Genomic DNA, 26,593 nt, shown 5'->3' with positions numbered 1-26,593 from the left:
TTTTGCTCAATGTCTCCAGACAGCATAAGAATTAATAGAAATAAAAAAGAGACATCATACTTAAAAACTAGATTAACAAGAATTATAACAAAAACAATATGTACAGAATAATAAAAAAAGTGATTGATGATACCCATAGACTATAGTAAAAAGTCGGAAAAACTGGTCAACATGGAGGAGCCGATACACCATGCAAGGCTAAATACCCTCCAGGATAGCCACTTCAACTGAAGGGAGGACAGTAAGGATGGTTTTGAGAAGAAAAAATCAGAAAAAGGAAAAGACAACCTCTTGATAAACCACCAGGCATCCATGGCCCTTCTATTAAGCCTGCCCAACATACCATTTCAAAAAAACAAGAGGAAGAAAAAAAATAAGATAGAATAGTGTGCCCGAGTGTACCCTCAAGCAAGAGAACTCTAACCCAAGGCAGTGGAAGACCATGGTACAGAGGCTATGGCACTACCCAAGACTAGAGAACAATGGTTTAATTTTGGAGTGTCCTTCTCCTAGAAGAGCTGCTTACCATAGCTAAAGAGTCTCTTCTACCCCTACCAAGAGGAAAGTACACTAAACAAATTGCAGTACAGTAATTAACCCCTTGGGTGAAGAAGTGTTAAGTATCTCATTGTTGTCAGATGTATGAGGAAAGACGAGAATATGTAAAGAATAGGCCAGACTATTCTGTGTAAGTGTAGGCAAAGAAAAAATAAGCCGTGACTAGAAAGAGGGATCCAATGCATTACTGTCTGGCCAGTCAAAGGATCCAATACCTCTCTAGTGGTAGTATCTCAACGGGCGGCTGGTGCCCTGGCCAACCTACTACCTATAAACCACCATGGTCAAACAGGAGATGAAATTTCCCTTTTACTAGTAAAGTGTTCTTTTCATGAATTTAAAAGTATATAACAGAACATATTTCATGTTCTTATACTAAGCTATGTTTAAAGAGATTGCTTTTAAAAAAAATTAAAATTCTTATGTTATGAAATAAGGGAGATAGATGAAAAACATTCCTTATAAAACAAACAAATCGATGTAAGCTTTGAGGGGAGTGTAGTTAAAAAATACAGTAGAATATGCCAGGTGTTTTTTGATAGATCTCTCGGACACGGGAAAAAATATCAATGTTTTACTCAAAAAATTTGTCTATACAAACTCTGCCTTAAATAGAATTAACGTACAAAATATTGTGGACTCTAGTCTTTTTTTCTTCATTCTAGTTATTTAAATCAAAATGCTTGTAATTCACTATGCAGAAAGTCATCAAATATTATTAAAAGGAAATAAGCTGCAAAATTGATAAAAACAATGAAAGAAAGAAAAACATTCTGAAGATATAATAGATTAAAATTTAATGTCAAGAGAGGGTGTTAATTGACATAGTTGGGCACAAGAATTTCTGGTACACCTTGCACTAAAAAAGTTCACCTAGCAACACCCTACTTGCACGGAGGGTTTCTGTGCTTGATCATTTTATTAGGATACATGGTTAAAAAGTAGATACTTCCTCACTTTCCTCATTTATCTCTGAGTTTTCCTCTTCCTCATGGAGAATCACTGAACATCAGCTGATTTCTCGGTTTATTTACCCTTTGAAACAGGCGGGTAGCAGAGGGAGCACGTAGACTTGTATATCTCTGGATGTATTAGCGCCTACATTAGCTCTACTAGAAATATATTGAGACAATATTGAGAAAAACTACTGACCGAGTTTGCAAGCGAATGGCGAACACAGTTGTTTGAAACATGATGAAAACTATCCAAATTAGTACTGTAGTAATTTTGTTCACCTTTCCAGAATTTAAGGGAATCATACAATAGGTCAAGCAATCCACATAAGTAATAAGAGACTTTTAATTACACTTACGGTGAAAAGGGGTTACTTTAGCAAGTGGTGGTGAATTAGCATCAATCCCACCTGCTCAGTTTTCAGCTTCAAATTCTAGTTTAATCTTATAGAAGAACTAGAATTGTAGATTGCAAAGGTTTGGCAGCAGAAGAAACTGAAGTATGTAAAGTTTTAGAGGCTCTGTGTGAGATTTTCAAATCTGTGAAGTACAGCATGCATTCAGAACCCTTACTGAATGAAACACAATCAATATTAGAAGGACTATTGGGAGTGGATTAGGTTTGCCATGGTTTGATAAGGACCAGAATTATCAAGCTAAGGGAGGATTCACTGGACTTCTGAAGTTTAAAAAAGGAAGAAAGTTATGTCAAGAGCTTATGAATCTTATCACTATTGAAAGATGGCTAAACTTTTGTTGTCTAAAGGTGGAGGCGTGTCAATATCATCATCATCCCCGTTATAATAAAGTAGCCTAGTCTTCCCTGGCTTCTCCTTGGAAGTAACAGCAAGTTTCCTTTCCCGCTTAGAACTTTTAACTTGACAACGATTACAGTATTTATATTACAGAATTACTTCCGACATGATATACAAAGGGAATGTGGATCCTGATCTCCCAGAAATAGTTCCCATGCACATTCCCGGCAACAACTGCTAACTAAACTAGGGGAAGACATAAGTGCAATAAGTTATAAACTAAGAGAGTAAACAATCTAAATGTGATCACGATTGTGTGATGAAGATAACTGAAGACTAGAATGACTGATGTAGAAACCTGGGCTTTCACCACTTACAGCTAAACGGTTCCATTCCCTTACAAATGGAAGTAATCATTGAAGTGAAAATTAAAAAATTTCATGGAAAGTGTCAATTAAACAGTCTTCTGGAGAAGAAGCAATATGATCATCAAATGAGATTTACATCGAACTCCAAATTGCATCACTTCCACCAACAGAAACAAAAATCCCACTGCTAGAACCAATAATTTGAAATATATCATTGAAAAAATCCATTCAAGAGCACAACTTAGGACAAGGTTGCCAACAGTGAATAATGCTTCCAAGTACGTATATGCATCATTTATTATTCTTTATATTATTTATCATTTAATGGCCATGTAGATGATTTTAACATTATAGCATACAGTGCTGTCAAAACAGAAAGAGAATAAAAGTATTGGGGTCAGGGGGGCAACGGCCTATCTCCACTAAAGTAAAAATGTTGGATATGCGGCGCCATAGAAAACACCAACACAACTACATTTTTTATCCACCTCCAGCAACTAGGTTAGGGCACAAGACACAGCCAAAGACAGTGAATATATAACAGCCCCCTCAAGTTAGTAACGGGGTTCTTGAGAGAAGAGAGTAGACTCTGATAATGGGGATGACTGGTACCCCTGGTCCACTAAACCACAAGCAACTATTTTAAGTGTGAAAAACTTTTTGTATCCCTCTCCCCTGGAAAACTGGGAAGAAACTGTGAAATGTTAAATTTGATAAATTGTTACAGAACAACTTTAGTTATTAAAAACTGTTTGCTTTAAAGGCGTAACATTTTCTTACTCACATTTCTGATAAAGTTTGTGTATTTCCACACACTACATAACTTAAGATTGAGATCCACAATTATTTATGACAATACAGCACAAAAACATTTACAGCATTTTCAAGGGCAGGTCATGTGACCATAACATCCACACAGGTGATGTATGGGGATTCTTATTGTAATTCTATAAGGTACAATGAGGCATCCCACCAAGGCTTACCCAACTCCTATTTTTTTACAATTTTGCTAAATAATATGTTCTTAAATACCTGTACTAATTCTTAAGCATTTTTTTCCAAATGGACTAAAACAGCCATTTATCCTGCTTAAATTTTGTCTTGCAAATCCAAATTCTGGTAAATCGAAGGGAAAATGTACCAATAATTGAAGACAAAAATTGATTGAACTGTCATATACAATATTTGGCAAGATGGAAAGGCAACGAAATATGCATACAAACAAATTGTTGTGCCTAAAAACTTGATCTGTCCCTTGTGCTTACCTGACGTGTTGTTAGTGTGTCTGCCTCCCAATCACTTGCTCTAACTCTCCAGTCTTTATCCAATGTGCGTCCTAAATATTTTTCTGCCAAAGCATTTAAACCCATACCTCCTTTGGATTTTACAATAGCTTCGTCAGAATCTGCTCGATCCAAATCTTGACAGCGCAGCCACAGATGACGTAAATCTACACATCCCCGAACCTAGTAAGAAAAGCAATCTTTAGGAACTCCAACACTCCTTTACAATATCAAACAAAAATAGAAAAACCTTTCTATCATTAAAAATTTTTTAAATAATTTGTATTTTTCCCAACTACACAAACTTAAGTCCTTTAATTGTAGATGAATTCCAGCGCAGCTGGAACTCGGCAGTTAAAACTTACAATGTGTTGGCAGTAGTCGGTAATTATTGGCATGTGGCGTGAAAGCCCTTGACCCTTCCTGCTACACTGGACAGTCACTTTAATTACGTCTGGAACTTTCGTGGGAGGTGATGGCAGAAAGTCGAGTTAAAGGACTAGGGTTTGTATATTCAGGAAAAAAAAAACTCACTTATAGAATTTGTGATTTGTTCCTACATGAATACAACCCTTCATCCTTTAATAAGAGACTCATCCTTAGGTGGGAGGATATCCAAACTGGCTGGCTAAAATCCCAAGAATGCTAATCTTGGACATCTCACAATCCAGGGTTGAAAGTACCATCAGGTTCATAGCCCAGGCAACCAAGGCAGTTGCAAAAGAAAAATCTCTTTATCTTAAACTGGTAAGTCTGTCCAGTAAGACAAAAAATATGATAGGTTTGCTTGAACATATCCATCCTCCCCCTTGTAAAGAGGATGGTGGAATGAATACTTCTATTCAATATCAATAGAAGAGCTGATAGCTAAACATCAAAAATTTTAAGTAATTTTTATTTTTCCTAACATACTTACCGAGAACTACTTTCTTAAGAGTTACCTGTAATCTCCTCTCTACCGACCAGAGTTTTGTGTAGTATACCCTATACCCGTTTTCTATGGAGGCCTAACCCGGGAGTGAGAGAACGTGCCCCGAGGGTAGCCTTTGAGCTAGGTCGAGGTCCACTTGGGTCCCGTGAGTCAGTAAGTTCTTCGGATGTTGCAAAAAGTCCCTGCAAGGGCAGAAAGGCACTCGGGGAAGGAAGGGAGGGCCATTACCCGAAAGTAGTTCTCGGTACGTATGTTAGGAAAAATAAAAATTACTTAAAATTTTTGAACTGTTCCAACACGAATACTTACCTCGAACTACTTTCTTAGGAGACTTACACTTTAGGAGGTGGGAGTGACTTCCTGACCTTCAGACCCAGTCAGCGGACGCCAAGAAGCCTAGATATGAACTAGGTTCTATAAAAAAACAAACTGGGAAAACGGACGGTAGGGTAAACTACACAAAGAGCTCACGTTAGTGTCTAAGTACTCACCCTTTGAAAAATTCTTCTGATGCTGAGTCCAGTAATACAGTTGCAGAGACGTGTTCTTCAATGGTTACCTAAGTGTGGTTATCTCCGATAGGGATAGGAAACGGGGATTATGGTGAAAAGGAACGAACCTGTGTCTCCTGGTTTAGCTATCCACGATTGTGCCTGGGGCTTCACCGTTAAATCACTTGGAACGCGGAGATGACTGTCCCAATGGAGAACCCGTCTAAGGACCTTCTTGAGTAATCCTTGAGGTAATGGGCAGTAAAAGTCGATTGGTTCGACAAGGTGCCAGCTCGAAGGATCTGGCCTACTGCCATGTTCTTCTCAAAGGCTAAGGAAGTGCTCAGACCTCTGATGTCATGGGGCTTGGGAATACCTGGCAAGGCTAGTCCCTCCTCCTTGTAGGCCCTGGCAATAACTTGTCTCAACCAAAAGGATATGATATTCTTCGATACCTGCTTCTTTGTAGCACCTGTGGAGACGAAAAGGCTCTTGATGCCTGGCCGGAGATGTGCAGTCCTCTCAAGGTATTTTCTAATGGCACGGACAGGGCATAACCTCAAATTCTCAGGATTCCCAGTCCTCGGAATAGCTGGCAGAGAGAACCCCTCGAATTTAGGATCCCAGACTGCTGGGTTCTGGGTTTTCGCCACGAACGAAGGGACGAACTTGAAAGAGATCTCTTTCCACCCCTTCGAATGAGAGACGTCATAAGACAGCCCATGGATCTCACCTACCCTTTTCGCAAAGGCCAAGGCCAACAAAAAGACTGTCTTGAGAGTGAGATCCCTGTCTACAATATCCTTCATTGGTTCGAACGGGGGGCTACTTAACATCTTCAGGACCCTAGCCAAGTCCCACTGAGGCACCCTAACAGTTTGAGGGGGCAGGACTGTTCAAAACTCCTGACAAGCATAGAGATGTGTCTAGAGGAACCCAGGTCGATGCCCTTCAGAAGGAAGACTTGACCAAAGGCTGCTCGTACTCCTTTTATAGCTGGGATTGACATTCCTATCTCGTCCCTGAGATATACTAGAAAGTCTGCGATATCTGGGACCGAGGCTTTGAGGGGTTTTATGCGCTTCGAAGCGCACCACTTCGTGAAAGAGGCCCACTTCGCTTGGTAGACCGCTGCCGACGACCTTCTCAGGTATCCCGACATCCTCTTAGCCGTTCCTGACGAATATCCTTCCTTCTTCAGGAGTCACTCGATAGTCTCCAGGCGTGAAGGCGTAGAGACTGTGGGTTGTCGTGGAACCTGAGAAAGTGTGGCTGTTGTACAAGATCTGGCCTGTCGGGGAGTGGCCACGGAGGATGACTCGCCAGGTCTTTTAGGTCTGCGAACCACTCTCTCTCCGGCCACCAGGGCGCTACCAAAGTCATCCTTAAGTTCCGGGCAGCCCTTACTCTGTTGAGCACTTGCCTGATCAACGTGAAGGGGGGAAAAGCGTACACGTCTAGGTTGTCCCATTTGTGCTGAAAGGCATCCTCCAAGGCTGCCTTTGGGTCTGGGACAGGAGAACGATACACGGGAAGTTGCGTGTTCAGCTTGGTTGCAAAGAGGTCCATCACCGGGGAACCCCATCCTTGAATGATGAGCCTGGCTACTTCTGGGAAGAGGGACCATTCTGTTCCTACTATCCGACCCATCCTGCTGAGACCGTCGGCTAGGACGTTCTTTTTCCCGGGGATGAACCTTGCCAATAACACTATCTGGTTTGCTTCCGCCCAATCTAGGATCTCTAGGGCGATATCGCACAACTCCCTTGATTTTAAGCCTCCCTGCTTCTTTATGTACGCTTCCACTGTGGCGTTGTCGCACATCAACGCCACAGTGTTTCCCCTTAGTAGATCGAAGAAGTGCAGGCAAGCTTTCTTGACTGCCTTCAACTCTAGGACACTAATGTGTAGGCCTTTCTCCCCGTCCATCCAGGTTCCTCTCGCCGTCCCGTTGAGGAGATGGGCTCCCCATCCTTGGTTGGAGACGTCTGTGAATAGGAGCAACTCGGGAGGTTCGGTCGCGAAGGGCATCCCCTTGAGCAAGTTCGACCGACAATGCCACCATTCCAGGGAGGGCATTGTGTTTGGTAGGACTGGAATTAATTTTTGGGGCGAGCTCTTCAGGTTCCATTGGACGGCCCTGAGTCTGAGTCTCCCCTGGGGAACCAGTTTCTCCAACGACACCAGATGACCTATTAGCCTTTGCCAGTCCTTCGCCCTCCTGGGTTGCCCTGACAGGAAAGGAAGAAGGATCTTCATAAGATTGCTAATCCTCTCCTCCGACGGAAAAGCTTTCACTAGTAGGGAATCCAGTGTCATCCCCAAATAGGTCATTCTGGTGGAGGGAGATAGGTTCGATTTTTCTGGGTTGAACATGATACCCAGACCCTTGCAAAACTGGAGAAGTTTTATACCCTGCTCCTTCAAAACGTCCTCCGAGTAGGAAAGAAGCAACCAGTCATCCAGGTACCGGATGAGGCGAATGCCCCGCTCGTGAGCCCACACCGAGACTGTCATGAAGACTCTCGCGAATACCTGGGGAGCTGTCGACAACCCGAAGCAGAGGGCCTTGAATTGCAGGATCTGGGTACCCCATTTCACCCGGAGAAACTTCCGACTTGAGGGATGGACCAGGATTTGGAAGTATGCGTCCTTGAGGTCTATGGTCATCATGTAGTCTTTCTCCCTCAAGGACAGCAAGACTGACTTCGGAGTGTCCATTTTGAATTCTGTCTTTCGCACAAACTTGTTGAGAGCTGACAGGTCTATCACCGGTCTCCAACCCCCCCCCTGCCTTTTCTACCAGGAACAGGCGGCTGTAGAAACCTGGCCCTGGGTGCAGGATCTCCTGCATGGAGCCCTTTTACAACATCGTGGACACCTCTTCTTGAAGAGCCGCCCTCTTCAACGGGTCCTTGGGTGCCAACCACTCCGACAGGCTGGCTGGAATTAAAGGCGGGGGTTCTGTTAAGAACGGTAACCTGTACCCCTCCTTCAGTACGGATACTGTCCAGGGCTCTGCTCCGTGAGCCTTCCATGCTTGCCAATGTAGTCTGAGGCATCCCCCAACCTGAGGCTTGGGCAGGAGTAGGGGGCCTCCCACTCTACCTCCTCCTGGAGGAGCGGCCTGAACGGCCTCTCCTGGAGGCAGAATACCCCGTTCTAAACGAGGCCGACGCTGCTGGAGCTCCTCTACGGGGGGGCTGAGGCGCTGAAGCCCATGAGGAAGAAGGGGCTTCTCTCCTCGTCAGGTTAGGCGGGGCCTGAGAAGTAGAGGGACCGTCTGATGCTGACCTCTTGTAGGGGGGCCTCCTTACCGGTTGAGGCCTGGGAGCGTTCACTTCTTTTCTTTTAGCCACCTTTTCCATGATTTCCTCTAGTTCTTTCAAGGGGAACAAGGAGTCACCCCACACAGGAAGGCTCCTCATGGCTCTCGCCTCCCTGTCTGGGACCTTCCGGGAAAGCTTCGCCAGAATAGTGTCCCTTTTGCGAAGAACCCAATTCGCTAACAGGGCAAGGGACTGATACGTGAGGAACTTCAGGGTCTTGCCCCCGGAGATGATAAGCTCCCTCAGGAGGCTTTGCTGTTCCGGGTCCGTCAAGTCATATGTGGCTTGAACACCTACCAGTGTGGAAGCCCACCAGTCCAACCAAGAGGAGACGTGAACTAAGTCTTTCGCCATCTCCTCCATCATCGCAGCCTCCGACTGCGAAAAACAAATCGGGGCTGAAGAGGCTTTGTCCTCCGAGGCATCCTGTCCCAGAACGTCGAGGGCAGGCTCCACCTTGCAGGCTCCCGGACGTTGTCCCTCTGGCACATAAACCCTACTCTGGGACTTGAGCCCTTGGAGCAACTTCGAAGAGCTCTGCGTTTTGGGAGCTTCGGCATTGCCTGCCACAACTCTATCGACATGAGCCCGTCCCAGGACGAGATCTCGGGCCACAGGTAGGGCCAGGGAGGTTTTCTGTTGGACGGGTGCCTGCATCAAGCGGGTCAGGCTGGACCTCCAGTAGTCCTCATCGGCTGTAACCGGTTCTTCAATTCTATGATGCCTTCGAATCAGGCCTATAACCTTCTAATAGGCCGAGTCCTCGGTTGGGGAACCTTCTCTACCGTCAGCAGAACCTTCGGTCTGATCCCGAGGAGCCAGGTCACTGGGCACTCCCACCGGGCGCTTCGGTTCTGGAACAACAGGCACTCCCCTGCGGTGGTACCGGTCTTCCCCAGCGGAAACCTCCGCACCAGGTTCGGGAGTCAGAACTGGCATCGCCGTGCCGGCGAGGACTACCGTTCGTGCATTCTCTCTGGGGGACGAGGACGCGGATCCCGTGGGCTGACCCGACGGAGGGAACCGTTCCTTAAAGTCCGAGGGCCGAACCAGCTGTGCTGATTCGGCCAGGCTGCCCGTAAGAAAGCATGGTTCCCCCCGCTGGGCGGGGTGAACCGGAAGCTTCGCGGCCTTACGCCTGCCTGAAGCGGCCTTCTCGCATTTCTCCCTGCGAGGGTCATATCTTCGTCTGGAGGATGGCCTTCGTGGCAAGAAATCCCTGGATTGCCGGTCCGGGGAACATTGCAATTCAGGCTTACGGGGAACGAAGACCCAATCACCATCGGGGGACCTACTCCTCCTGTGTTTCCTCCGTGGAGAGCGGGACCGTCTCCTGCTGAACCTCGAACGGGATCTTGAGCGGGAACGCCTACTCCTGGACCGCTCCCTCCGGCGCCGATGTCTCCTCCTGGTTTCTTCTTTTGAAGAGAACGAAGCCCCACCATCCAAAGAGCCCGACGAAACTGTACCACCCGCACGACGGGCAGAAGCGGGGGCCACGGAAGGCTTCGCGACTCGCTGCGTACCCGAGGTAGAGGGTTGCAGGAAGGTTTCTGGGACCGTCGTCAGAGGAGCTGGAAAAGAGGGTTGATGCCCTACACTAGGGAACAAGGTATCCAGTCCCTCTTCCATCCGCATTGGGGACCTACCTGGCGTTTTAGGGAGCTTCCACCCGAAGGAATCACTTACCGTGGAGTCTAACTTACCCTGGGCGTCGCCACCTGCCGAAGAACCTGAAACACAGGCCCACGAAGGGGGCGAAGAAACAGGTACAACATTACTACACCATAAGGGGTCAGAGGAGGAAACGTGCCCACCAAGCACAAGGGCAGAGTCTCCAGAACCCCCCAACACAGCACTACCACAGGTTCCCCACTAGCCTGAGAAGTCCCCGCAACCCCCACTTCACACACATTATACTCCTGGGGAAGAACCCTCGGCTCTTTCCCCGCAACGGACTTACCTCGTCCCCTACTCTGGGTAGGGGAAGGCGAGACAGAAGCCCCGTCGGACCGTCCACTGGGTGACTGTAGCGGCAAAGAGATGCTAGATTTCCTGGGCGAACGTTTCGACGACTTCTTTTTCTTAGTGCCGTATCGCACCCACTGTATCTCACTCCAACTAACACTCAATGCACGTATCCGATGGCGAGCACATCCTGCCCCTACAGGAAGAGCAAAGGGAGTGAGGGTCTACTTCGGGCTTGGAGAGGAACGCTCCACACGACTTTCCGGCTCTAGGCCCAGGACAACGGTGGATCTGCTCCATAGCACACAACCACAAGGCACAGGAACGAAGGGAATCAAAGGGATACACTTGGGAAGCACAAGGAAGGGTAGTGAACACGCAAGAACACAAGGGATAAGCACAAAGCTACCACGCGGGACACACGAGGCGGACACAAAGGGTCGAGAGAGACGAGAGCGACGTGAGAGTATGGTATCACGTCGCGACAAGAGAACTTACTGACTCACGGGACCCAAGCGGTCCTCGACCTAGCTCAAAGGCTACCCTCGGGGCACGTTCTCTCACTCCCGGGTTAGGCCTCCATAGAAAACGGGTATAGGGTATACTACACAAAACTCTGGTCGGTAGAGAGGAGATTACAGGTAACTCCTAAGAAAGTAGTTTGAGGTAAGTATTCGTGCTGGAACAAATGAGAATTACCTGTACCTATGTCCATCCAGCTACATAGGATTCCAACAGCCATACACCAGGGAAGGGGAAGAAAAATGAAAAATAGCCACACCCTCTCATTCTTGTAAACGCTATCTTAAGACACGATACTTTTGGTCGTATAAAGGAGCTAGGGTCACTATACCAACTGCTGCACAGCAATCACAGGTCCAGAGTGAAAAGTGTTTAAAAGCCCTGCGAGCCAGGAGTATCATCAAAAGGAGATTGTATTTTTGACGAGTGTTTACTCGATCAACGCTTATGAATAGGTTCTGTAATTAGGGTTTGGCAGCTTGGGTTCTTTTAGGGTAGCACCTTAGAGCCGTCAAAGGACACAAAAATAACTATGCTATAAAGATGAAAACCCAGAATCCCGGATTATTATTATTATTATTATTATTATTACTAGCTAAGCTACAACCCTAGTTGGAAAAGTATGATGCTATAAGCCCAAGGGCTCCAACAGGGAAAATAGCCCAGTTTGGAAAGGAAACAAGAAAGTAATAACAATAAAAATAAAACATTTTGAGATAACTAACATTAAATTAGATCTATCATATATAAACTATAAAAACAAAGAAGAGGAGAAACAAGATAGAATAGCGTGCCCGAGTGTACCCTCAAGCAAGAGAACCCTAACCCAAAACAGTGAAAAACCATGGTACAGAGGCTAAGGCATTACCCAAGACTAGCAAACTATGGTTTGATTTTGGAGTCTCCTCCTAGTAGAGTTGCTTACCATAGCTAAAGAGTCTCTTCTACCCTTACCAAGAGGAAAGTAGACTCTGAACAACTACATTGCAATAGTTAACCCCTTGAGTGAAGAAGTACTGTTTGGTAATCTTAGTGTAATCTTAGTGCTGTCATGTGTATGAGGACAGAGGAGAATGTGTAAAGAATAGGCCAGACTATTCGGTGTATGTGTAGGCAAAGAAAAAATGAGCCATAACCTGAGAAAGGAATCCAATGTAGTATTGCCTGGCCAGTCAAAGGATCCAATAACTCTCTAGTGGTAGTATCTTAACAAGTGGCTGGTGCCTTGGCCAATAAGTTGTACGATGGTGGGTTTGGGGGAGCCTACAGTCTACTTGCGGAGTCATCACCAGCCATTGCCTGGCCCTCCTTGGACCTAGCTCGGGTGGAGAGGAGGCTTGGGTGCTCATCATATGTATCTATGGTCAGTCTTTATGGTATTCTCCTGCTTGCTAAGCAATGTCATTGTCCCATGTCTCTGCCATTCATGAGCGGCATTCAAACCTTTAAGCCGACTACTATGTTCTGATATTTTCAAACATTTTAATAGTTAATAAATACAGTAAACCTAACCAATAAAACAGTTCTAAGTACAAATACATCAAAGACTACACAAATTTCCTTGAAAAAAAAAAAAGCATTCGATCAATGGATTTTGAGTTTTCGCAACAAAGTTAGGAACAAAAGATGAAAAGACCTGCCACTATTGGTCAAAATTGTCAAAGCCAAGTAAGCAGGAAAACTGTTTTAGGGTAAGGTCCTTATCTGAGGATCATCTCAAAGGTTCAATAAAGGCCTCTCTTTAAAGACCGTACCACCTTGTTACATCCCAATCTACAGGTCAAATTTCACGTGGACAACAGGTCTGCTCCATACACCTGACAAGTATAAATAATTCTCACAAAGAGAAGAAATATCCTCTCTTCCAAGTTTCAGTAAATATCCCAGGCTCAAGGCTGAACGATACTCTTTTACTGCCGAGACTGAAAGGTGTCTTTCCTTCTGTAAGTAAGCTAAAATGTCTGACACTAGTGGAACAGAGGCTTCAAGAGAAGTAATCCTTCGACAGCACTAACCACAGTAATATGTTAATACACGTCAATGAAGGTTTCCCAAGACATCGCTACATGTCTTGTACTGTCTCGCTCAAAAAGCCTCTCTTGAAAGGTGTTGGATAACCTGCACCCATGAAGTGATAGGGATTCCACAGAGTTGTGGAACCTCTGCAGGTAGACCTAACAGCGCAGGTTGTGCCCTGGGGGAAGCTCCCTCAAAACCTCTACTAGTAGAAACAGAAGGTCCAGGTATCAATCTGCTTGAGGTTATTTTAGAGCTACTAGAGTCAACTTTTGGAGAAGATAAAAAGGTGAAAAATCATATATGTTGAGGCCATTCCATGAATGCTGGAACGAGTCCTCGAGTGCAGCCACAGAGTCTAGCAATGATGAGTAGCAGACTGGCAGTTTTTTGTTGCGGCTTATATCGAACGCGTCTAATGTCAGGGAACCCCGCAAGTCTGAGGATTTGTGACTGCTTTGGGATGAAGAGACCATTCTGACCAAACTATCTGACCTTTCCGACTCAACTGTCTGCTATGAAATTCCTCCTGCTGGGAATGAAACAGGATAAGAAGACTACTGCATTGCCGACTGCCCATTTGTGTACCAACACAACTGTTTGACAGTCTGTGATACTGTGCTGCTTCTCTTGTTAATATATCGCGCTACAGTTACAGTGTCAGGGCTAAAAGTTTATTAAGCTACTCCAGCCCCCGGAGACCTTCTCAATCGCATGCAGACAGCTGAAGAAGCCGGGATACCTGTCCTTGATTTTTTCCAAAGTGCCCTTTTGCAGCATAGTCTGCACCTCTGAACGCAGAGAAAAGTATTTTTCTTTCAAACGTAATAGGATCGCCATGTCCTCGGAGCCGGAATGAGAGGAGGGGGAGAGCTGGTGAACGGGAGACGGTAATCAAAATGAAGAGCCCACTGTCCACTGCTCTGCCACGTGAATTGCCACCTCATCCATCTCTTCCGTCAGACAACCCACCCCGTGACCAAAGACCTTCCCTATCTCTCTCTATCTCTAAAATTGAGGTTTTCAGATCTTTGCTGAGGAAATGGTCTGGGAGATGGTCCAAAGGTTTGTCTAGGAAGGGGAGATGACTAGGAAGGGTTGTTTGAAGAGGAAGATTGTGGAAACTTGAATGTTATCACTCAGGGAAGTGAATCTTGCTTCAACTTCTTCCACTATTCAGCAGTCAGCTTTACCTTCTGTAAAGGAAACAGGAAAGGTTCTTTGAGTGATGAGTTGGTCAAGTTCAGTACCTCCCTCTGATCAACCTGCCTCGCAAACTTGGACGCTTACTGAACATATTGCATGAACGTTCAAGTGTAGCGATGACTCGTGTATGCGTACGGTACTCTTACCGTGCACGTAGTACACGTGTGTACATGTATTGTACACTTACTGCTATGTACACATGCATACAATTACTGTAAACTTACTGAAAGGTGTTCATTCATAAACACAATACTTATCCTGTGATAAAAACCAAGTAAAAGTAATATTGGGTGGGAGTACACTGGGTTACTGTACATAGTGTTAGTCTAACCCACCCTACAGAAGCAAGTACTCTCATATTTTGAGCCTGTCTCCGTTAACTAATCCTTGGGAATAAGGTCTGACTGTAGTTTATCATTTCAATTGTTGAACGATTTAAGTCTGTCATAACAGAACCTAAACTAAGTGCAAGTATAGCAGACAGAATCTAGATTAGCCTACTTGATAGTGTACAGCTCATCTGTGCAATAGATCCTGTATGATATCTTTAACTGAAAATCTTAACCTTGGATGAGGACCCTTTGTGGAGGATCCACTCACATATCTAGAATATCTTTTGAAGAATTCATACAATTGGCATCATTCCTGCTTTTGGTAAGTTTCTATTTACGAAGTAGGCGTCTAAACATTACTCTCCCTTAAGCTGTTAATTGGTAAGAGACTTTGATATTACCCTTGAAGTGAGATTAGGTGGTAATCTTGTTAATCTAACACACAGAAGGGTGGAAATAGAGTAAAATACTCAACCCCTTTATGTGAAGGCTGTTTGGTGGTGTTTGCATGTCATGAATTATTGAAGAATTGCCAGCCAAGGATCTTCACAGTAGATATATATTTTCAACCTTGTTAACTTAACGATTTTATTTTGATTAATTTTCTCTTAGAGGTTCTCAGCTTCCTTGCGTTTATTTGCATAAAATTTACTGAGGATAAAACAACTTAGTTTTTTCATTATTTTTCCTTACCAAACAAATAATCTTTTATAATTTGTTTATTTGTTCATTACATAATCTCAACCGATCCCTTCAGTCATGTAGTAACTAAATACTTGTAGAGAAAAAATCTTGCCAGAAAGTATATACAGCTTGTTTGGTCATCTTGCCCATCTTCCCAGTATCTTACATTGTTCCGACAGGGCCATTTATGTAATTGTGGGATAGCAAGATTGAGATTGTAACTCGACAGTATGTCTGCATGCTAAACCCAGACATAGACCATTAATTACTACATCAGCAAGGGAAGTCGGGATTTCCCTCAACTATCAATAAATGTCAACTAACTATAAATTTTAACAGACTTGTTCCAGCTTCACTGAAATCATACTCCTACTAAAGAAAGAGGGTTAGCATTCCTCTAAGAACTAAAGGGTATTCCCTGTACCAGCTGAAAATAATTGTTGAAGCTTATTAATAAATCAAAATTTAAGGGGAAGCAGTAGGGGGAGGTGTGACACTGCACACTCACCTGTTTTATCTCTTGCTACAAGGGATATTGTACAGTAGTTAGTTTGAGGTTACATTACCACACACAACTTCAAGTTTCAATATCTAGGTAAAAGGCAAATTACTTCAACAATTTTCTATTTGTTTGAAAAAGAATACAAAGCTCCCTACAGCTTCAAATGTACAAGTTTACTCATTTGTTTCATTCTGTTACTTTAATATGAACACTAGAGCTCTATGAAAGAACTAATTCAACCATTAAACAAATTTGATTGCAGAACATTTAGGTCAATGTCCCTAAAGCCATGGGTCACAAAAAATTCATATCAATGAAAAATTGAATCTAGTTCTTTTCCTGCAGATTTTAGGGAAAGAAGTAATTTCTTGTGGAAATAAAAATAATATCCAATTATAATGATCATTACATGGCTACTGTACTTATCAAGCGATTGGACCCTTAGTAATACTAAAACCAATTATAAATTATTTAGGTTTAAAACACTCTCTTAGTTCATTCAAATATGGTGATACTGTACTTGAAATATCTTGTCTAAATAAAAATTCAAGCAGCTTAAAAAAACTTCTTAACTCTTATAAGCATAACAAAATATGGATCAAATGCTTACCTCAAAATTATAATCTCCATATAGATAATTGCTATCTTCCAGGGGTCCCACACCAACTTTCAGGACATCTTCATCTTTTAAAAAATCCTTTGAAAAATAACAGGTAAATATTAGTATGGCAAATCTTAATTTAAATAAAATAAATATACTTTTATTAGCAATGATCCATCAAAATACATGAAATTTTCATGATTAATATTTTTCCTTTGAATACAAACCAGTCTCTTAAGTAGGAATATTCTTGGTTCTACCTGGAAATCCGTCATTGAAGCTTGTTAACAAGGTGCCCTGTTGTAATTACATAATTCATGACACAATCCACTGGCCAGTAGGTAATCCAGCCTACTTTACTTTGCCAACAGGGACTATGTAAGACCATGAAGGTGGAACTGTAATATAAGACTTTGGTCATGATATAGACTGGTGACCTACTCAGAAGGTCATGGGTTGTACAGTATATGAGTGCAACTGTTCAAATTGCATGGCTAGTAAAATTACTGTGACCGTGTAGTACAAGAGCTCGTATCCTAGTTGAAAATACTGCATGAAGGAAACAAAGATATTCTAGGATTAGTCAAGGAAAACTACCCTTCCTTTAGAAATGCTGCAATAACCTAGCCAAGATCCATAAGAATTTAGTCTAAGTATTTATGAAGTCTTAAGTATAGAATTACACAAAAGTATTTAGCAATTACCACAGAAACATATACACACAAAAAAATGCACAATCAAATTCTGGTGAAACAGAATATCAGATCAGCAGAGGAGTGGAGAGCCATCCCATAGGATTCCTAGTATGTTCTCTACAATCTTCTTCACCTCTGATTTTAGGGCGCAGGCTTTCTGAGATCTCAAATTGGAAACCCTATAGGTTGTCAGTGCTCGGGTGAGGGGAGGAAGAGAAGGCAATATCCATCCTGGAGGAATTCTACCAACCAGTTCTTGGATCCGTGATGATGCCACATTGTCCAACAGCTTGAAAGGCATTCCACCACTCATGGAAGCTGAAGGAAGGGACTGCTGATCTTTACATACCCTTCCTCCCTCCTTTCCTTCCACTTCCTCCCCTACTGGACAGGCAAGGACAGATTCAAAAGGGCACAGCATTATTCACACCTTTCACCGAGGATGAAGGGGCTAGAGGTGCAGATCTGGCCCCAGACGTTGCAAAAATCTTCTTTAAAGGGGATTTTGCTTCAATGAAGAGGCAGGCTTCAATGAAGAGGCAGGGATCATTTCTCTTGATGAGGCTACCTTTGAAGAGCTAGGGCCCTTAAAAGTAACTACTCCACAGATGTGTCTTCCTCCACTTCTCCATTGTAGTGTTGACGTCCTTTTGCATTAACAGTGCTGCATTCTCCAAAACTAGTACACTACATATTGCAGGTACCTTCAGTTGTCTCACCTCCCTAGTAAAGTGGGAAGCTACAGCATCTCACCTTTTGAGGTCTCGGTTCACCCACTGGTTGGCAGACTAATGCACCAAGGTGGTAGGCTTGGTGCCTGACAGGATCAAGTCAGTGAAATACTTCTCAAGGTTTGTCAAAAACTGAGAGGTTAGCAATATACAGCATGCAATAGTTCCTGAACAGTGGTCGATCCCCAGTATTGCCTCAAGGCTAGCCATGGTACCAGACTTGGATGCGGAGAACTCCATACCCTTGCTCTTAAGAATCTCTCCATTGAGGCATCTGCCATCAGTGTAATCCCTGCTGGATTAATCAGAAGAGAAAAGTCCACATCTTCAAAAACATAAAAGTGTTGTAGTTGAAAGGGTGTGGGAGGCAGGAGCTTGTTCAATCAAGCATAGAAAATCTCTCGGACCAGAGATGTGAGAATTAATGCTATCCACAACAGTTCGAAAAAGTTTCAACAAAGGCAGCTGAAGGGTGGGATTCGATCCTTGAGAGGCGCTGAAGTGCTGATCAAAGAACATAATTCCAACTTTGATAAGGGCCACAGTTGCCTTCCCAAGGTTGTTGAACACCTTGACAAATAATGACTCAGTCTTGGGATTTTCCCTCTCCACAGATAAAAGTAACAAACTGGGTGCTGTTGAATCTATGAAGTACCTAGACTTCTCCCTTACGAGAGAGGAAGTCCCAACATGTTAAGGAGAATCCTTTCTCATCAAGTTCCTATGTACTGGACTGAGAACAGACCCAAGACAGTAACCTAAAGAAGGGACAACCGCCTGTACATCTGATTCCTCAGAGGCTGGGGTACCTTTAGTTATTTGTGTTCTTTGTGGTTAGCGAAGCACTAAATGCTTGCATCTCCGATGATCAAAAGGGAGTGAAGGGAATCGAACAATGGAAGGATGCAGCAGAAGGTGAAGCCAAAGAAAAAGGGCAGGGAGGAAGGAGGCCGAGTACGCTTCTTCCACAGACATCTAAATTGTGGATTTCCTGGGCGGGAACAAAATAACAGTAGGAGAGGATCCAGGATCTTTTCCAACAGGCAAGCACTCGTCAATGGTTATCAACACCCTGTGCTTCCTCAGAAAGTGAAATTGCAGCAGATGAGGGCACAGTAAGAGCAGTTCTGGAGATCCTAGCATAAGCTAAAACGCAACTTCAAAGTGGACAGATCACTAATGATGCCAAGGGAAGGGCATAAATACCTCAATCCTAAATCCTTACTACATTTTCACTGGTCACTACAAGAGAGTGCAAACTTCGAGGATGGGGTAGGGGGTATTACCTTTACTGGGGTTAGGTCATACTTATGCATTACCTAAAGTTGGCCTCGAGCACAAATCATTCTCCTCCGTTCTTTGGTTTTCCTCTAGAGAACTTGGCTCAACAGATAACCAAAGAAAGCAGAGCAGGTCGAGAACCAGAAGGTGAGAAGGAAGCTAAAGAGCTTCTTCAGAAAGTTTGGGTGTTGCCACCTCTGAAACTGAAGTCTCTCTTAGTCATCGTCTTTCTCTTTTTCCTGAACTCTTTACACTGCAAAGGAGGCCATGACTTACCCTCATCATAGGGGGATGACTGCTTAAAATCATGCCCTTTACAAAAAGGGCAAGGAGATAGGGATCCACATCTACTGTATCTTGCTCATAAACCTACCAGGCAAGACCCATATGACTGCAAGTGGGGTTTCTATCACAGCACACAAACAACAAACACTGAAAAGAGAAAGAATAAAAAAAATTAATCCAGCAAAAATTAAAGTCACAGAGGGAACACACACACTGCTTGGCAACTGGAATCAAAGGGCCTGGTTAATAGCCTGTCGGGTAGGCAGGGCTTAACGCCTTCGCTAATACCACCACATAAACTTTAACAGCAGAGTTCCACCATCACTCAAATCCTGCTCCTATTAAAAGATGAAGGTTTATAATTTTGTGTAGGAACAAATTTATCTTTCAAATTATATTCTTATAAAATATAACTAATTTTTTATACAAACTCATCTATCATACACTATAATAAATGATGGATTTGTTAATAAACTAACATTAAACTTATTACCTTTAGTGAGTCTGGAATATCGGATTTCATATGACAAAGTCGCACCAAAACACACATGCCAGAACATGTTGCCAACTGCAGCAAAGCAACTGGACGACGACGGCCACGAACTTGAACCCACTCGCAATCAAACCCTACAGCACCTTCACTTTTTGCTTCACTAAAATAAAGACACAACTTTCTAATATCTTGAAAAAACAAATTACCACTAATTATTCTTATATGAAAAACCAATTAAATACCAAATAAAAGTTCCTTCAAATGATGGATATATGCTATAAGATCTAAATCATGGAAGTAAATGTTTTATTAAGGACTGAAGGGATAAACCATAAAAATATGCATATGAACTTTGTTAGATCAAGATGTAAAAACAAGTAAAACACAGAAAACCATCAGCATAAGAAAGAATATTACAGTGCAGTACAGTATAAACAAAAAAAAAAAATGTTATTTTTATTAGTAAAATAAATTTTTGAATATACTTACCCGATAATCATGTAGCTGTCAACTCCGTTGCCCGACAGAATTCTATGGAGGGATACGCCAGCTATCACAATACTAGAAGGGGGTGTACTTACCAGCGCCACCTGTGGCCAGGTACTCAAGTACTTCTTGTTGACACCTCCTCAATTATTCCTCGGTCCACTGGTTCTCTATGGGGAGGAAGGGAGGGTCGATTAAATCATGATTATCGGGTAAGTATATTCAAAAATTTATTTTACTAATAAAAATAACATTTTTCAATATTAAACTTACCCGATAATCATGTAGCTGATTCACACCCAGGGGGGTGGGTGAAAACCAGTGTACAAGATTAAAGGATAGCTAAGTATCCCATATTTCATATAACAGTTATCTCAAATAACAATGAAATAATAAGTACCTGGTAAGGAAGTCGAATTGAACCGTTACTCTGCCTCTTTTTTAAGTTCGTCTTCCTTACTGAGCGCAGCGTTCCTCTTGGAGGCTGAATCAACCCAAAGGTGCCAAAGTATATGGGGTTGCAACCCCTACTAAAGGACCTCTACAAAACCTCTAACCCAGGCGCTTCTCAAGAATGAATAGACCACCCGCCAAATCAAAAGGATGCGGAAGGCTTCTTAGCCTACCGTAACAACCATAAAAACAACAATAAAAGCATTCAAGAGAAAGGTTAAAAAAGGTTATGGGATTAAGGGAATGTAGTGGCTGAGCCCTCACCTACTACTGCACTCGCTGCTACGAATGGTCCCAGGGTGTAGCAGTTCTCGTAAAGAGACAGGACATCTTTAAGATAAAATGATGCAAACACTGACTTGCTCCTCCAATAGGTTGCATCCATTATGCTCTGCAGAGAACGGTTTTTATTAAAGGCCATCGAAGTAGCTACGGCTCTTACTTCGTGGGTCCTTACCTTCAGCAATGCAAGGTCTTCCTCCTTTAAGTGAGAGTGGGCTTCTCTAATCAGAAGCCTTATATAATACGAAACCCCATTCTTGGACATGGGCCTCGAAGGTTTCTTGATGGCACACCATAAGGCTTCTGACTGTCCTCGAATAGGTTTAGACCTCTTAAGATAATATTTGAGAGCTCTGACAGGGCAAAGAACTCTCTCTAGTTCGTTACCTACCATGTTGGAGAGGCTAGGTATTTCAAACGATCTAGGCCAAGGACGTGAAGGAAGTTCGTTCTTTGCTAGGAATCCGAGCTGAAAAGAACATGTTGCAGATTCGGTCGTGAAACCAATGTTCTTGCTGAAGGCATGAACCTCACTGACTCTCTTAGCTGTTGCAAGGCAGACGAGAAAAAGAGTCTTGAGGGTAAGGTCCTTGAAGGAAGCTGACTGGAGAGGTTCGAACCTAGGTGACATAAGGAACCTTAAGACTACGTCTAGGTTCCAGCCTGGAGTGGATAGACGACGCTCTTTAGACGTCTCAAAAGACTTAAGAATGTCTTGAAGGTCCTTGTTGGAAGAAAGGTCCAAACCTCTGTGGCGGAGAACTGAAGCCAACATACTCCTATACCCTTTAATCGTAGGAGCTGAAAGGGATCTCTCATTCCTAAGATGTAGAAGGAAGTCAGCTATTTGGGTCACAGAGGTATTGGTAGAGGATATTGAATTGGCTCTACACCAGCTTCGGAAGACCTCCCACTTAGACTGGTAGACTCTACGAGTGGAAACCCTTCTTGCTCTGGCAATCGCACTGGCTGCCTCCTTCGAAAAGCCTCTAGCTCTAGCGAATCTTTCGACAGTCTGAAGGCAGTCAGCCGAAGAGCGTGGAGGTTTGGGTGCAACCTGTCTACGTGAGGTTGACGTAGAAGGTCCACTCTTAGAGGTAGAGTCCTGGGGATGTCGACTAGCCATTGAAGTACCTCTGTGAACCATTCTCTTGCAGGCCAAAGGGGAGCAACCAGCGTCAGCCGTGTCCCTTCGTGCGAGATGAATTTCTGCAGAACTTTGTTTATTATCTTGAACGGTGGGAATGCGTACAGGTCGAGATGGGACCAGTTCAGTAGAAAAGCATCCACATGAACTGCTGCAGGGTCTGGAACAGGGGAACAGTACAGCGGAAGTCTCTTGGTTATGGAGGTGGCAAACAGATCTATGGTAGGTTGACCCCACAAGGTCCAAAGTCTGTTGCACACACTCTTGTGGAGGGTCCATTCCGTGGGAATGACCTGATTCCTTCTGCTTAGGCGATCTGCTGAGACGTTCATATCGCCCTGAATGAACCTCGTGACCAGAGTGAGGTTTAGACCTCTTGACCAAATGAGGAGGTCCCTTGCGATCTCGTATAGGCTCCTCGAATGGGTCCCTCCTTGCTTGGAGATGTAAGCCAAGGCTGTGGTATTGTCTGAGTTCACCTCCACCACTTTGCCTAGCAGGAGGGACTTGAAGTTCAACAGGGCTAAATGAACTGCTAGTAGCTCCTTGCAGTTGATGTGGAGTAATCCCTGTTCCTCGTTCCACGTTCCCGAGCATTCCCGTCCGTTCAAGGTCGCACCCCAGCCCGAGTCCGATGCATCTGAGAAGAGATGAAGATTGGGGGTCTGAATAGCCAACGATAGACCCTCCCTGAGAAGGAGGTTGTGCTTCCACCACAGGAGAGTGGTCTTCATCTCTTGGGTGATTGGGATAGAGACTGCTTCGAGAGTCGAACCCTTGTCCCAATGAGCTGCAAGATGGAATTGAAGAGGGCGGAGGTGGAGTCTCCCTAGCTCGACGAACAGGGCCAGTGATGAAAGGGTCCCTGTGAGACTCATCCACTGTCTCACCGAGCAACTGCTCCTCTTCAGCATGCTCATGATGCACTCTAGGGCTTGGCTTATCCTGGGGGCCGATGGAAAAGCCCGAAAATCCTGACTCCGAATCTCCATTCCCAGGTACACAATGGATTGGGAGGGAATGAGTTGAGACTTTTCTATGTTGACTAATAGACCCAGTTCTCTGATTAAGTCCAAAGTCCAGTTGAGATTCTCCAGACAGCGACGACTCGTGGAGGCTCTCAACAGCCAGTCGTCTAAGTAGAGGGAGGCTCTGATGTCCGATAAGTGTAGGAATTTTGCTATATTCCTCATCAGATGAGTAAAGACCATAGGAGCTGTGCTTAGGCCAAAACACAGGGCTTGGAATTGGTAGACAACCTTTCCAAAAACGAATCTCAGGAAAGGTTGGGAGTCTGGATGAATAGGAACGTGAAAGTATGCATCTTTCAAGTCCAACGAGACCATCCAGTCCTCCTGCCTGACCGCTGCTAAGACCGACTTCGTCGTCTCCATCGTGAACGTCTGCTTGGTGACATACGCGTTGAGCGCGCTGACGTCCAGCACCGGTCTCCAACCTCCTGTCTTCTTGGCCACAAGAAAGAGACGGTTGTAGAAGCCCGGGGATTGATGGTCCCGGACTATAACCACTGCCTTCTTCTGCACAAGTAGCGACACCTCCTGGTGCAATGCTAGCCTCTTGTCCTCTTCTTTGTAGTTGGGAGAGAGGTTGATGGGCGATGTGGTCAGAGGTGGTTTGAGGCAGAATGGAATCCTGTAACAGTTCCTCAGCCAACTGACAGACTGGGCGTCTGCACCTCTCTTCTCCCAGGCTCGCCAGAAGATCTTGAGTCTGGCTCCTACTGCTGTCTGGAGATGCGGAGAGTCAGTTTTTTCCTTTAGATGTCTTGGAGCCTTTCCTAGACTTGCTCCTGTAAGAGTCTGGACGGGAGCTTCCTCGGCTGGGGGCTCTACCACGAAAGGGCGGTATGAACCTCGTAGCAGGGGTATCAGCCACTGGGGAGCGATAAGTCTTGGGGACTGAGGTAGCAACCTTAGACTTACGAGCCGATGAGGCTACAAGATCGTGTGTGTCCTTTTGTATCAGGGCAGCAGACAAGTCCTTAACCAGCTCTTCGGGGAAGAGGAACTTCGAGAGCGGAGCAAAAAGGAGTTGTGACCTTTGGCAAGGTGTAATGCTGGAGGAAAGGAAGGTACACAGCTGTTCCCTTTTCTTCAAAACCCCTGATACAAACATCGACGCAAGCTCACCAGATCCATCCCTAATGGCCTTATCCATGCAGGACATTAATAGCATGGCAGAATCCTTGTCCGCAGGAGAGGTCTTCTTGCTGAGGGCCTCCAGGCACCAGTCTAGAAAGTTGAACATCTCAAATGCTCTAAACACTCCTTTCAGTAAGTGATCAAGGTCTGAGAAGGTCCAGCAAACCTTAGAGCGCCTCATCGCAGTTCTCCGAGGCGAGTCTACCAGACTTGAGAAGTCCGCCTGGGCAGAGGCAGGTACTCCCAAGCCTGGTGCTTCTCCTGTGGCATACCAAACGCTCGCTTTCGAAGTGAGCTTAGTCGGCGGGAACATGAAAGAAGTTTTGCCAAGGTGTTGCTTAGTCTGCAGCCACTCCCCTAAGATCCTTAACGCTCTCTTAGAAGACCTTGCTAGGACTAGCTTAGTATAGGTGGACTTAGCTTGTTGTATGCCCAGCGAAAACTCAGATGGCGGAGAGCGGGGAATAGCAGAGACAAAGTGGTCTGAGTAAACCTCCCTAAGCAGAGCCAAGACCTTACGAAAGTCAATAGACTGTGGAGAAGGCTTGGATTCATCCACGTCTGACGAGGGATCCAGGTGTGCCTCCTCATCATCAGACACCTCATCACCAGAGTGTAGCGAAGAGATCGGACAAGAATGCTGAACAGCAGAGTCAGAACGAGTAGGAACAATATTAGCGGTTTCCTCTTCAAGTAACTGTTGAGGAAGAACCTGAGGCTCAGACTGCAAAGGCTGAATAAAAGACGAAGCAGAAGGAAGGCGCATGGGTGGAGGAGGCTGACTCCTAGCATGAGTGGTTGAACCCAAGGGTTGCGCTTGCTGAGCGGTTGGCGGAAGCGGAGTAGCAAGTTCCTGTTCCTGTGGTGTGAGTGGAGCGTGATGAGGTTGAGGCTGCGCAGAACAAGGTAAATGTCTCGCAAGCTGAGGCTCCTGAGGCGCAAGGCCAAGGTGTAGTGGTGCTTGCCTAGTGGAGGGTTGAGCTCGCTGCAGCGAGAGCTGAGGAGACTGACTCATGGACGGGAGAGGTTGTTGTACCTCAACCGAGTGTTGCACCACTGGTGGAGCAGCAAGTGGAGGCGGAGGAAGAGAGGTATAATCCTCCTGATCCCATAGTAAAGGTTGCCTTAAAGAAGGCGGAGGCTGAACACCACTGGGAACAGCAAACTCAGAACGTGGCTCAACATCGTACGCCTGGCAGGTGGTACTGCGATCAGGCGGAGCAAGCGCAGGCGGAGCGAGCGCAGGCGGAGCGAGAGCAGGCGGAGGGAGTGTAGGCGGAGGCGGAGGCGCAACACTCTCAGCCCGACACTCACGCATCAAGTCCGAAAGCTGAGCTTGCATGGACTGAAGTAGAGTCCACTTGGGGTCGGCAGAAACTACAGTAGGCTGAGGTAAAGCCTTAACAGTCGAGCTCTGTTGTGGCAGAACCTTACTCCTCTTGGGCGGAGTGCAGTCGACAGATGACTGCGGCGAGTCAGAGCTGAGCCAATGACTGCAACCTGGCTGAGCACTCGCGGACTGGACTCTGCGTTTAAGCGGTCTCGAGACCTGAGACCAACGTTTCTTCCCTGACAGTTGATCAGCGGACGAGAAAAAGACGGGCTCAATCGTCTGCAGGTGGGAGTGACGGTCTTTGGAAGACACGCCCGCAACCACCGAGGATACTTCTGTGCACCTAACAAGGCCTGCCGAACCCTTATGCCCTTCGACATTGCTTCTCCCCTGGGCTTGGGAGCTTGCAAGAGGTCCCGGACTGGGAGGACGACTGGCTCGCACAGAAGAATCCTCACGCACCACACTGGCACTGACACTAGCACTTGGCACTGCACTGACACTAGCACTCGTCACAGCACTGGCACTAATTCCACCCACTGCACTCTTGACCTTAAGTTCCTTGACTTCGGCCATCAGAGACTTATGATCACTTACCACTGACTCTACTTTATCGCCTAAGGCCTGAATAGCACGCAAAACAACAGACATATCAGGCGGAGGGCAAACAGTAGGTTCGGGGGTAGCCACTACAGGGGTAGGAAAAGGTAGGGGATCATGAGGTGAGGAAAAAAGTGAAGAGTGAG

The 26,593-nt window shown here is 45.0% G+C and overlaps 1 protein-coding gene across 6 annotated transcripts in view; it reads right to left on the bottom strand.

The window, feature by feature from the left end:
- Exd2 (Exonuclease 3'-5' domain-containing 2) overlaps window positions 1–26,593 on the bottom strand; it is a 134,004-nt gene that overhangs the window by 29,755 nt on the left and 77,656 nt on the right. For all 6 annotated transcript variants that reach the window (XM_068354019.1, XM_068354014.1, XM_068354016.1 and 3 more), the window contains 3 exons: window positions 19,985–20,144; window positions 16,509–16,595; window positions 3,900–4,100 (listed from right to left, as the gene is read on the bottom strand). In XM_068354019.1, the coding sequence (XP_068210120.1) occupies window positions 3,900–4,100; window positions 16,509–16,595; window positions 19,985–20,144 (448 nt within the window). The remainder of the gene's footprint in view (window positions 1–3,899; window positions 4,101–16,508; window positions 16,596–19,984; window positions 20,145–26,593) is intronic.

The sequence above is a fragment of the Palaemon carinicauda genome, chromosome 30 (genome assembly GCF_036898095.1).
Source record: "Palaemon carinicauda isolate YSFRI2023 chromosome 30, ASM3689809v2, whole genome shotgun sequence".
NCBI lineage: Eukaryota > Metazoa > Arthropoda > Malacostraca > Decapoda > Palaemonidae > Palaemon > Palaemon carinicauda.
Note: the sequence above shows the minus strand (reverse complement) of the source record. Positions and strands in the feature narration are given on the sequence as shown.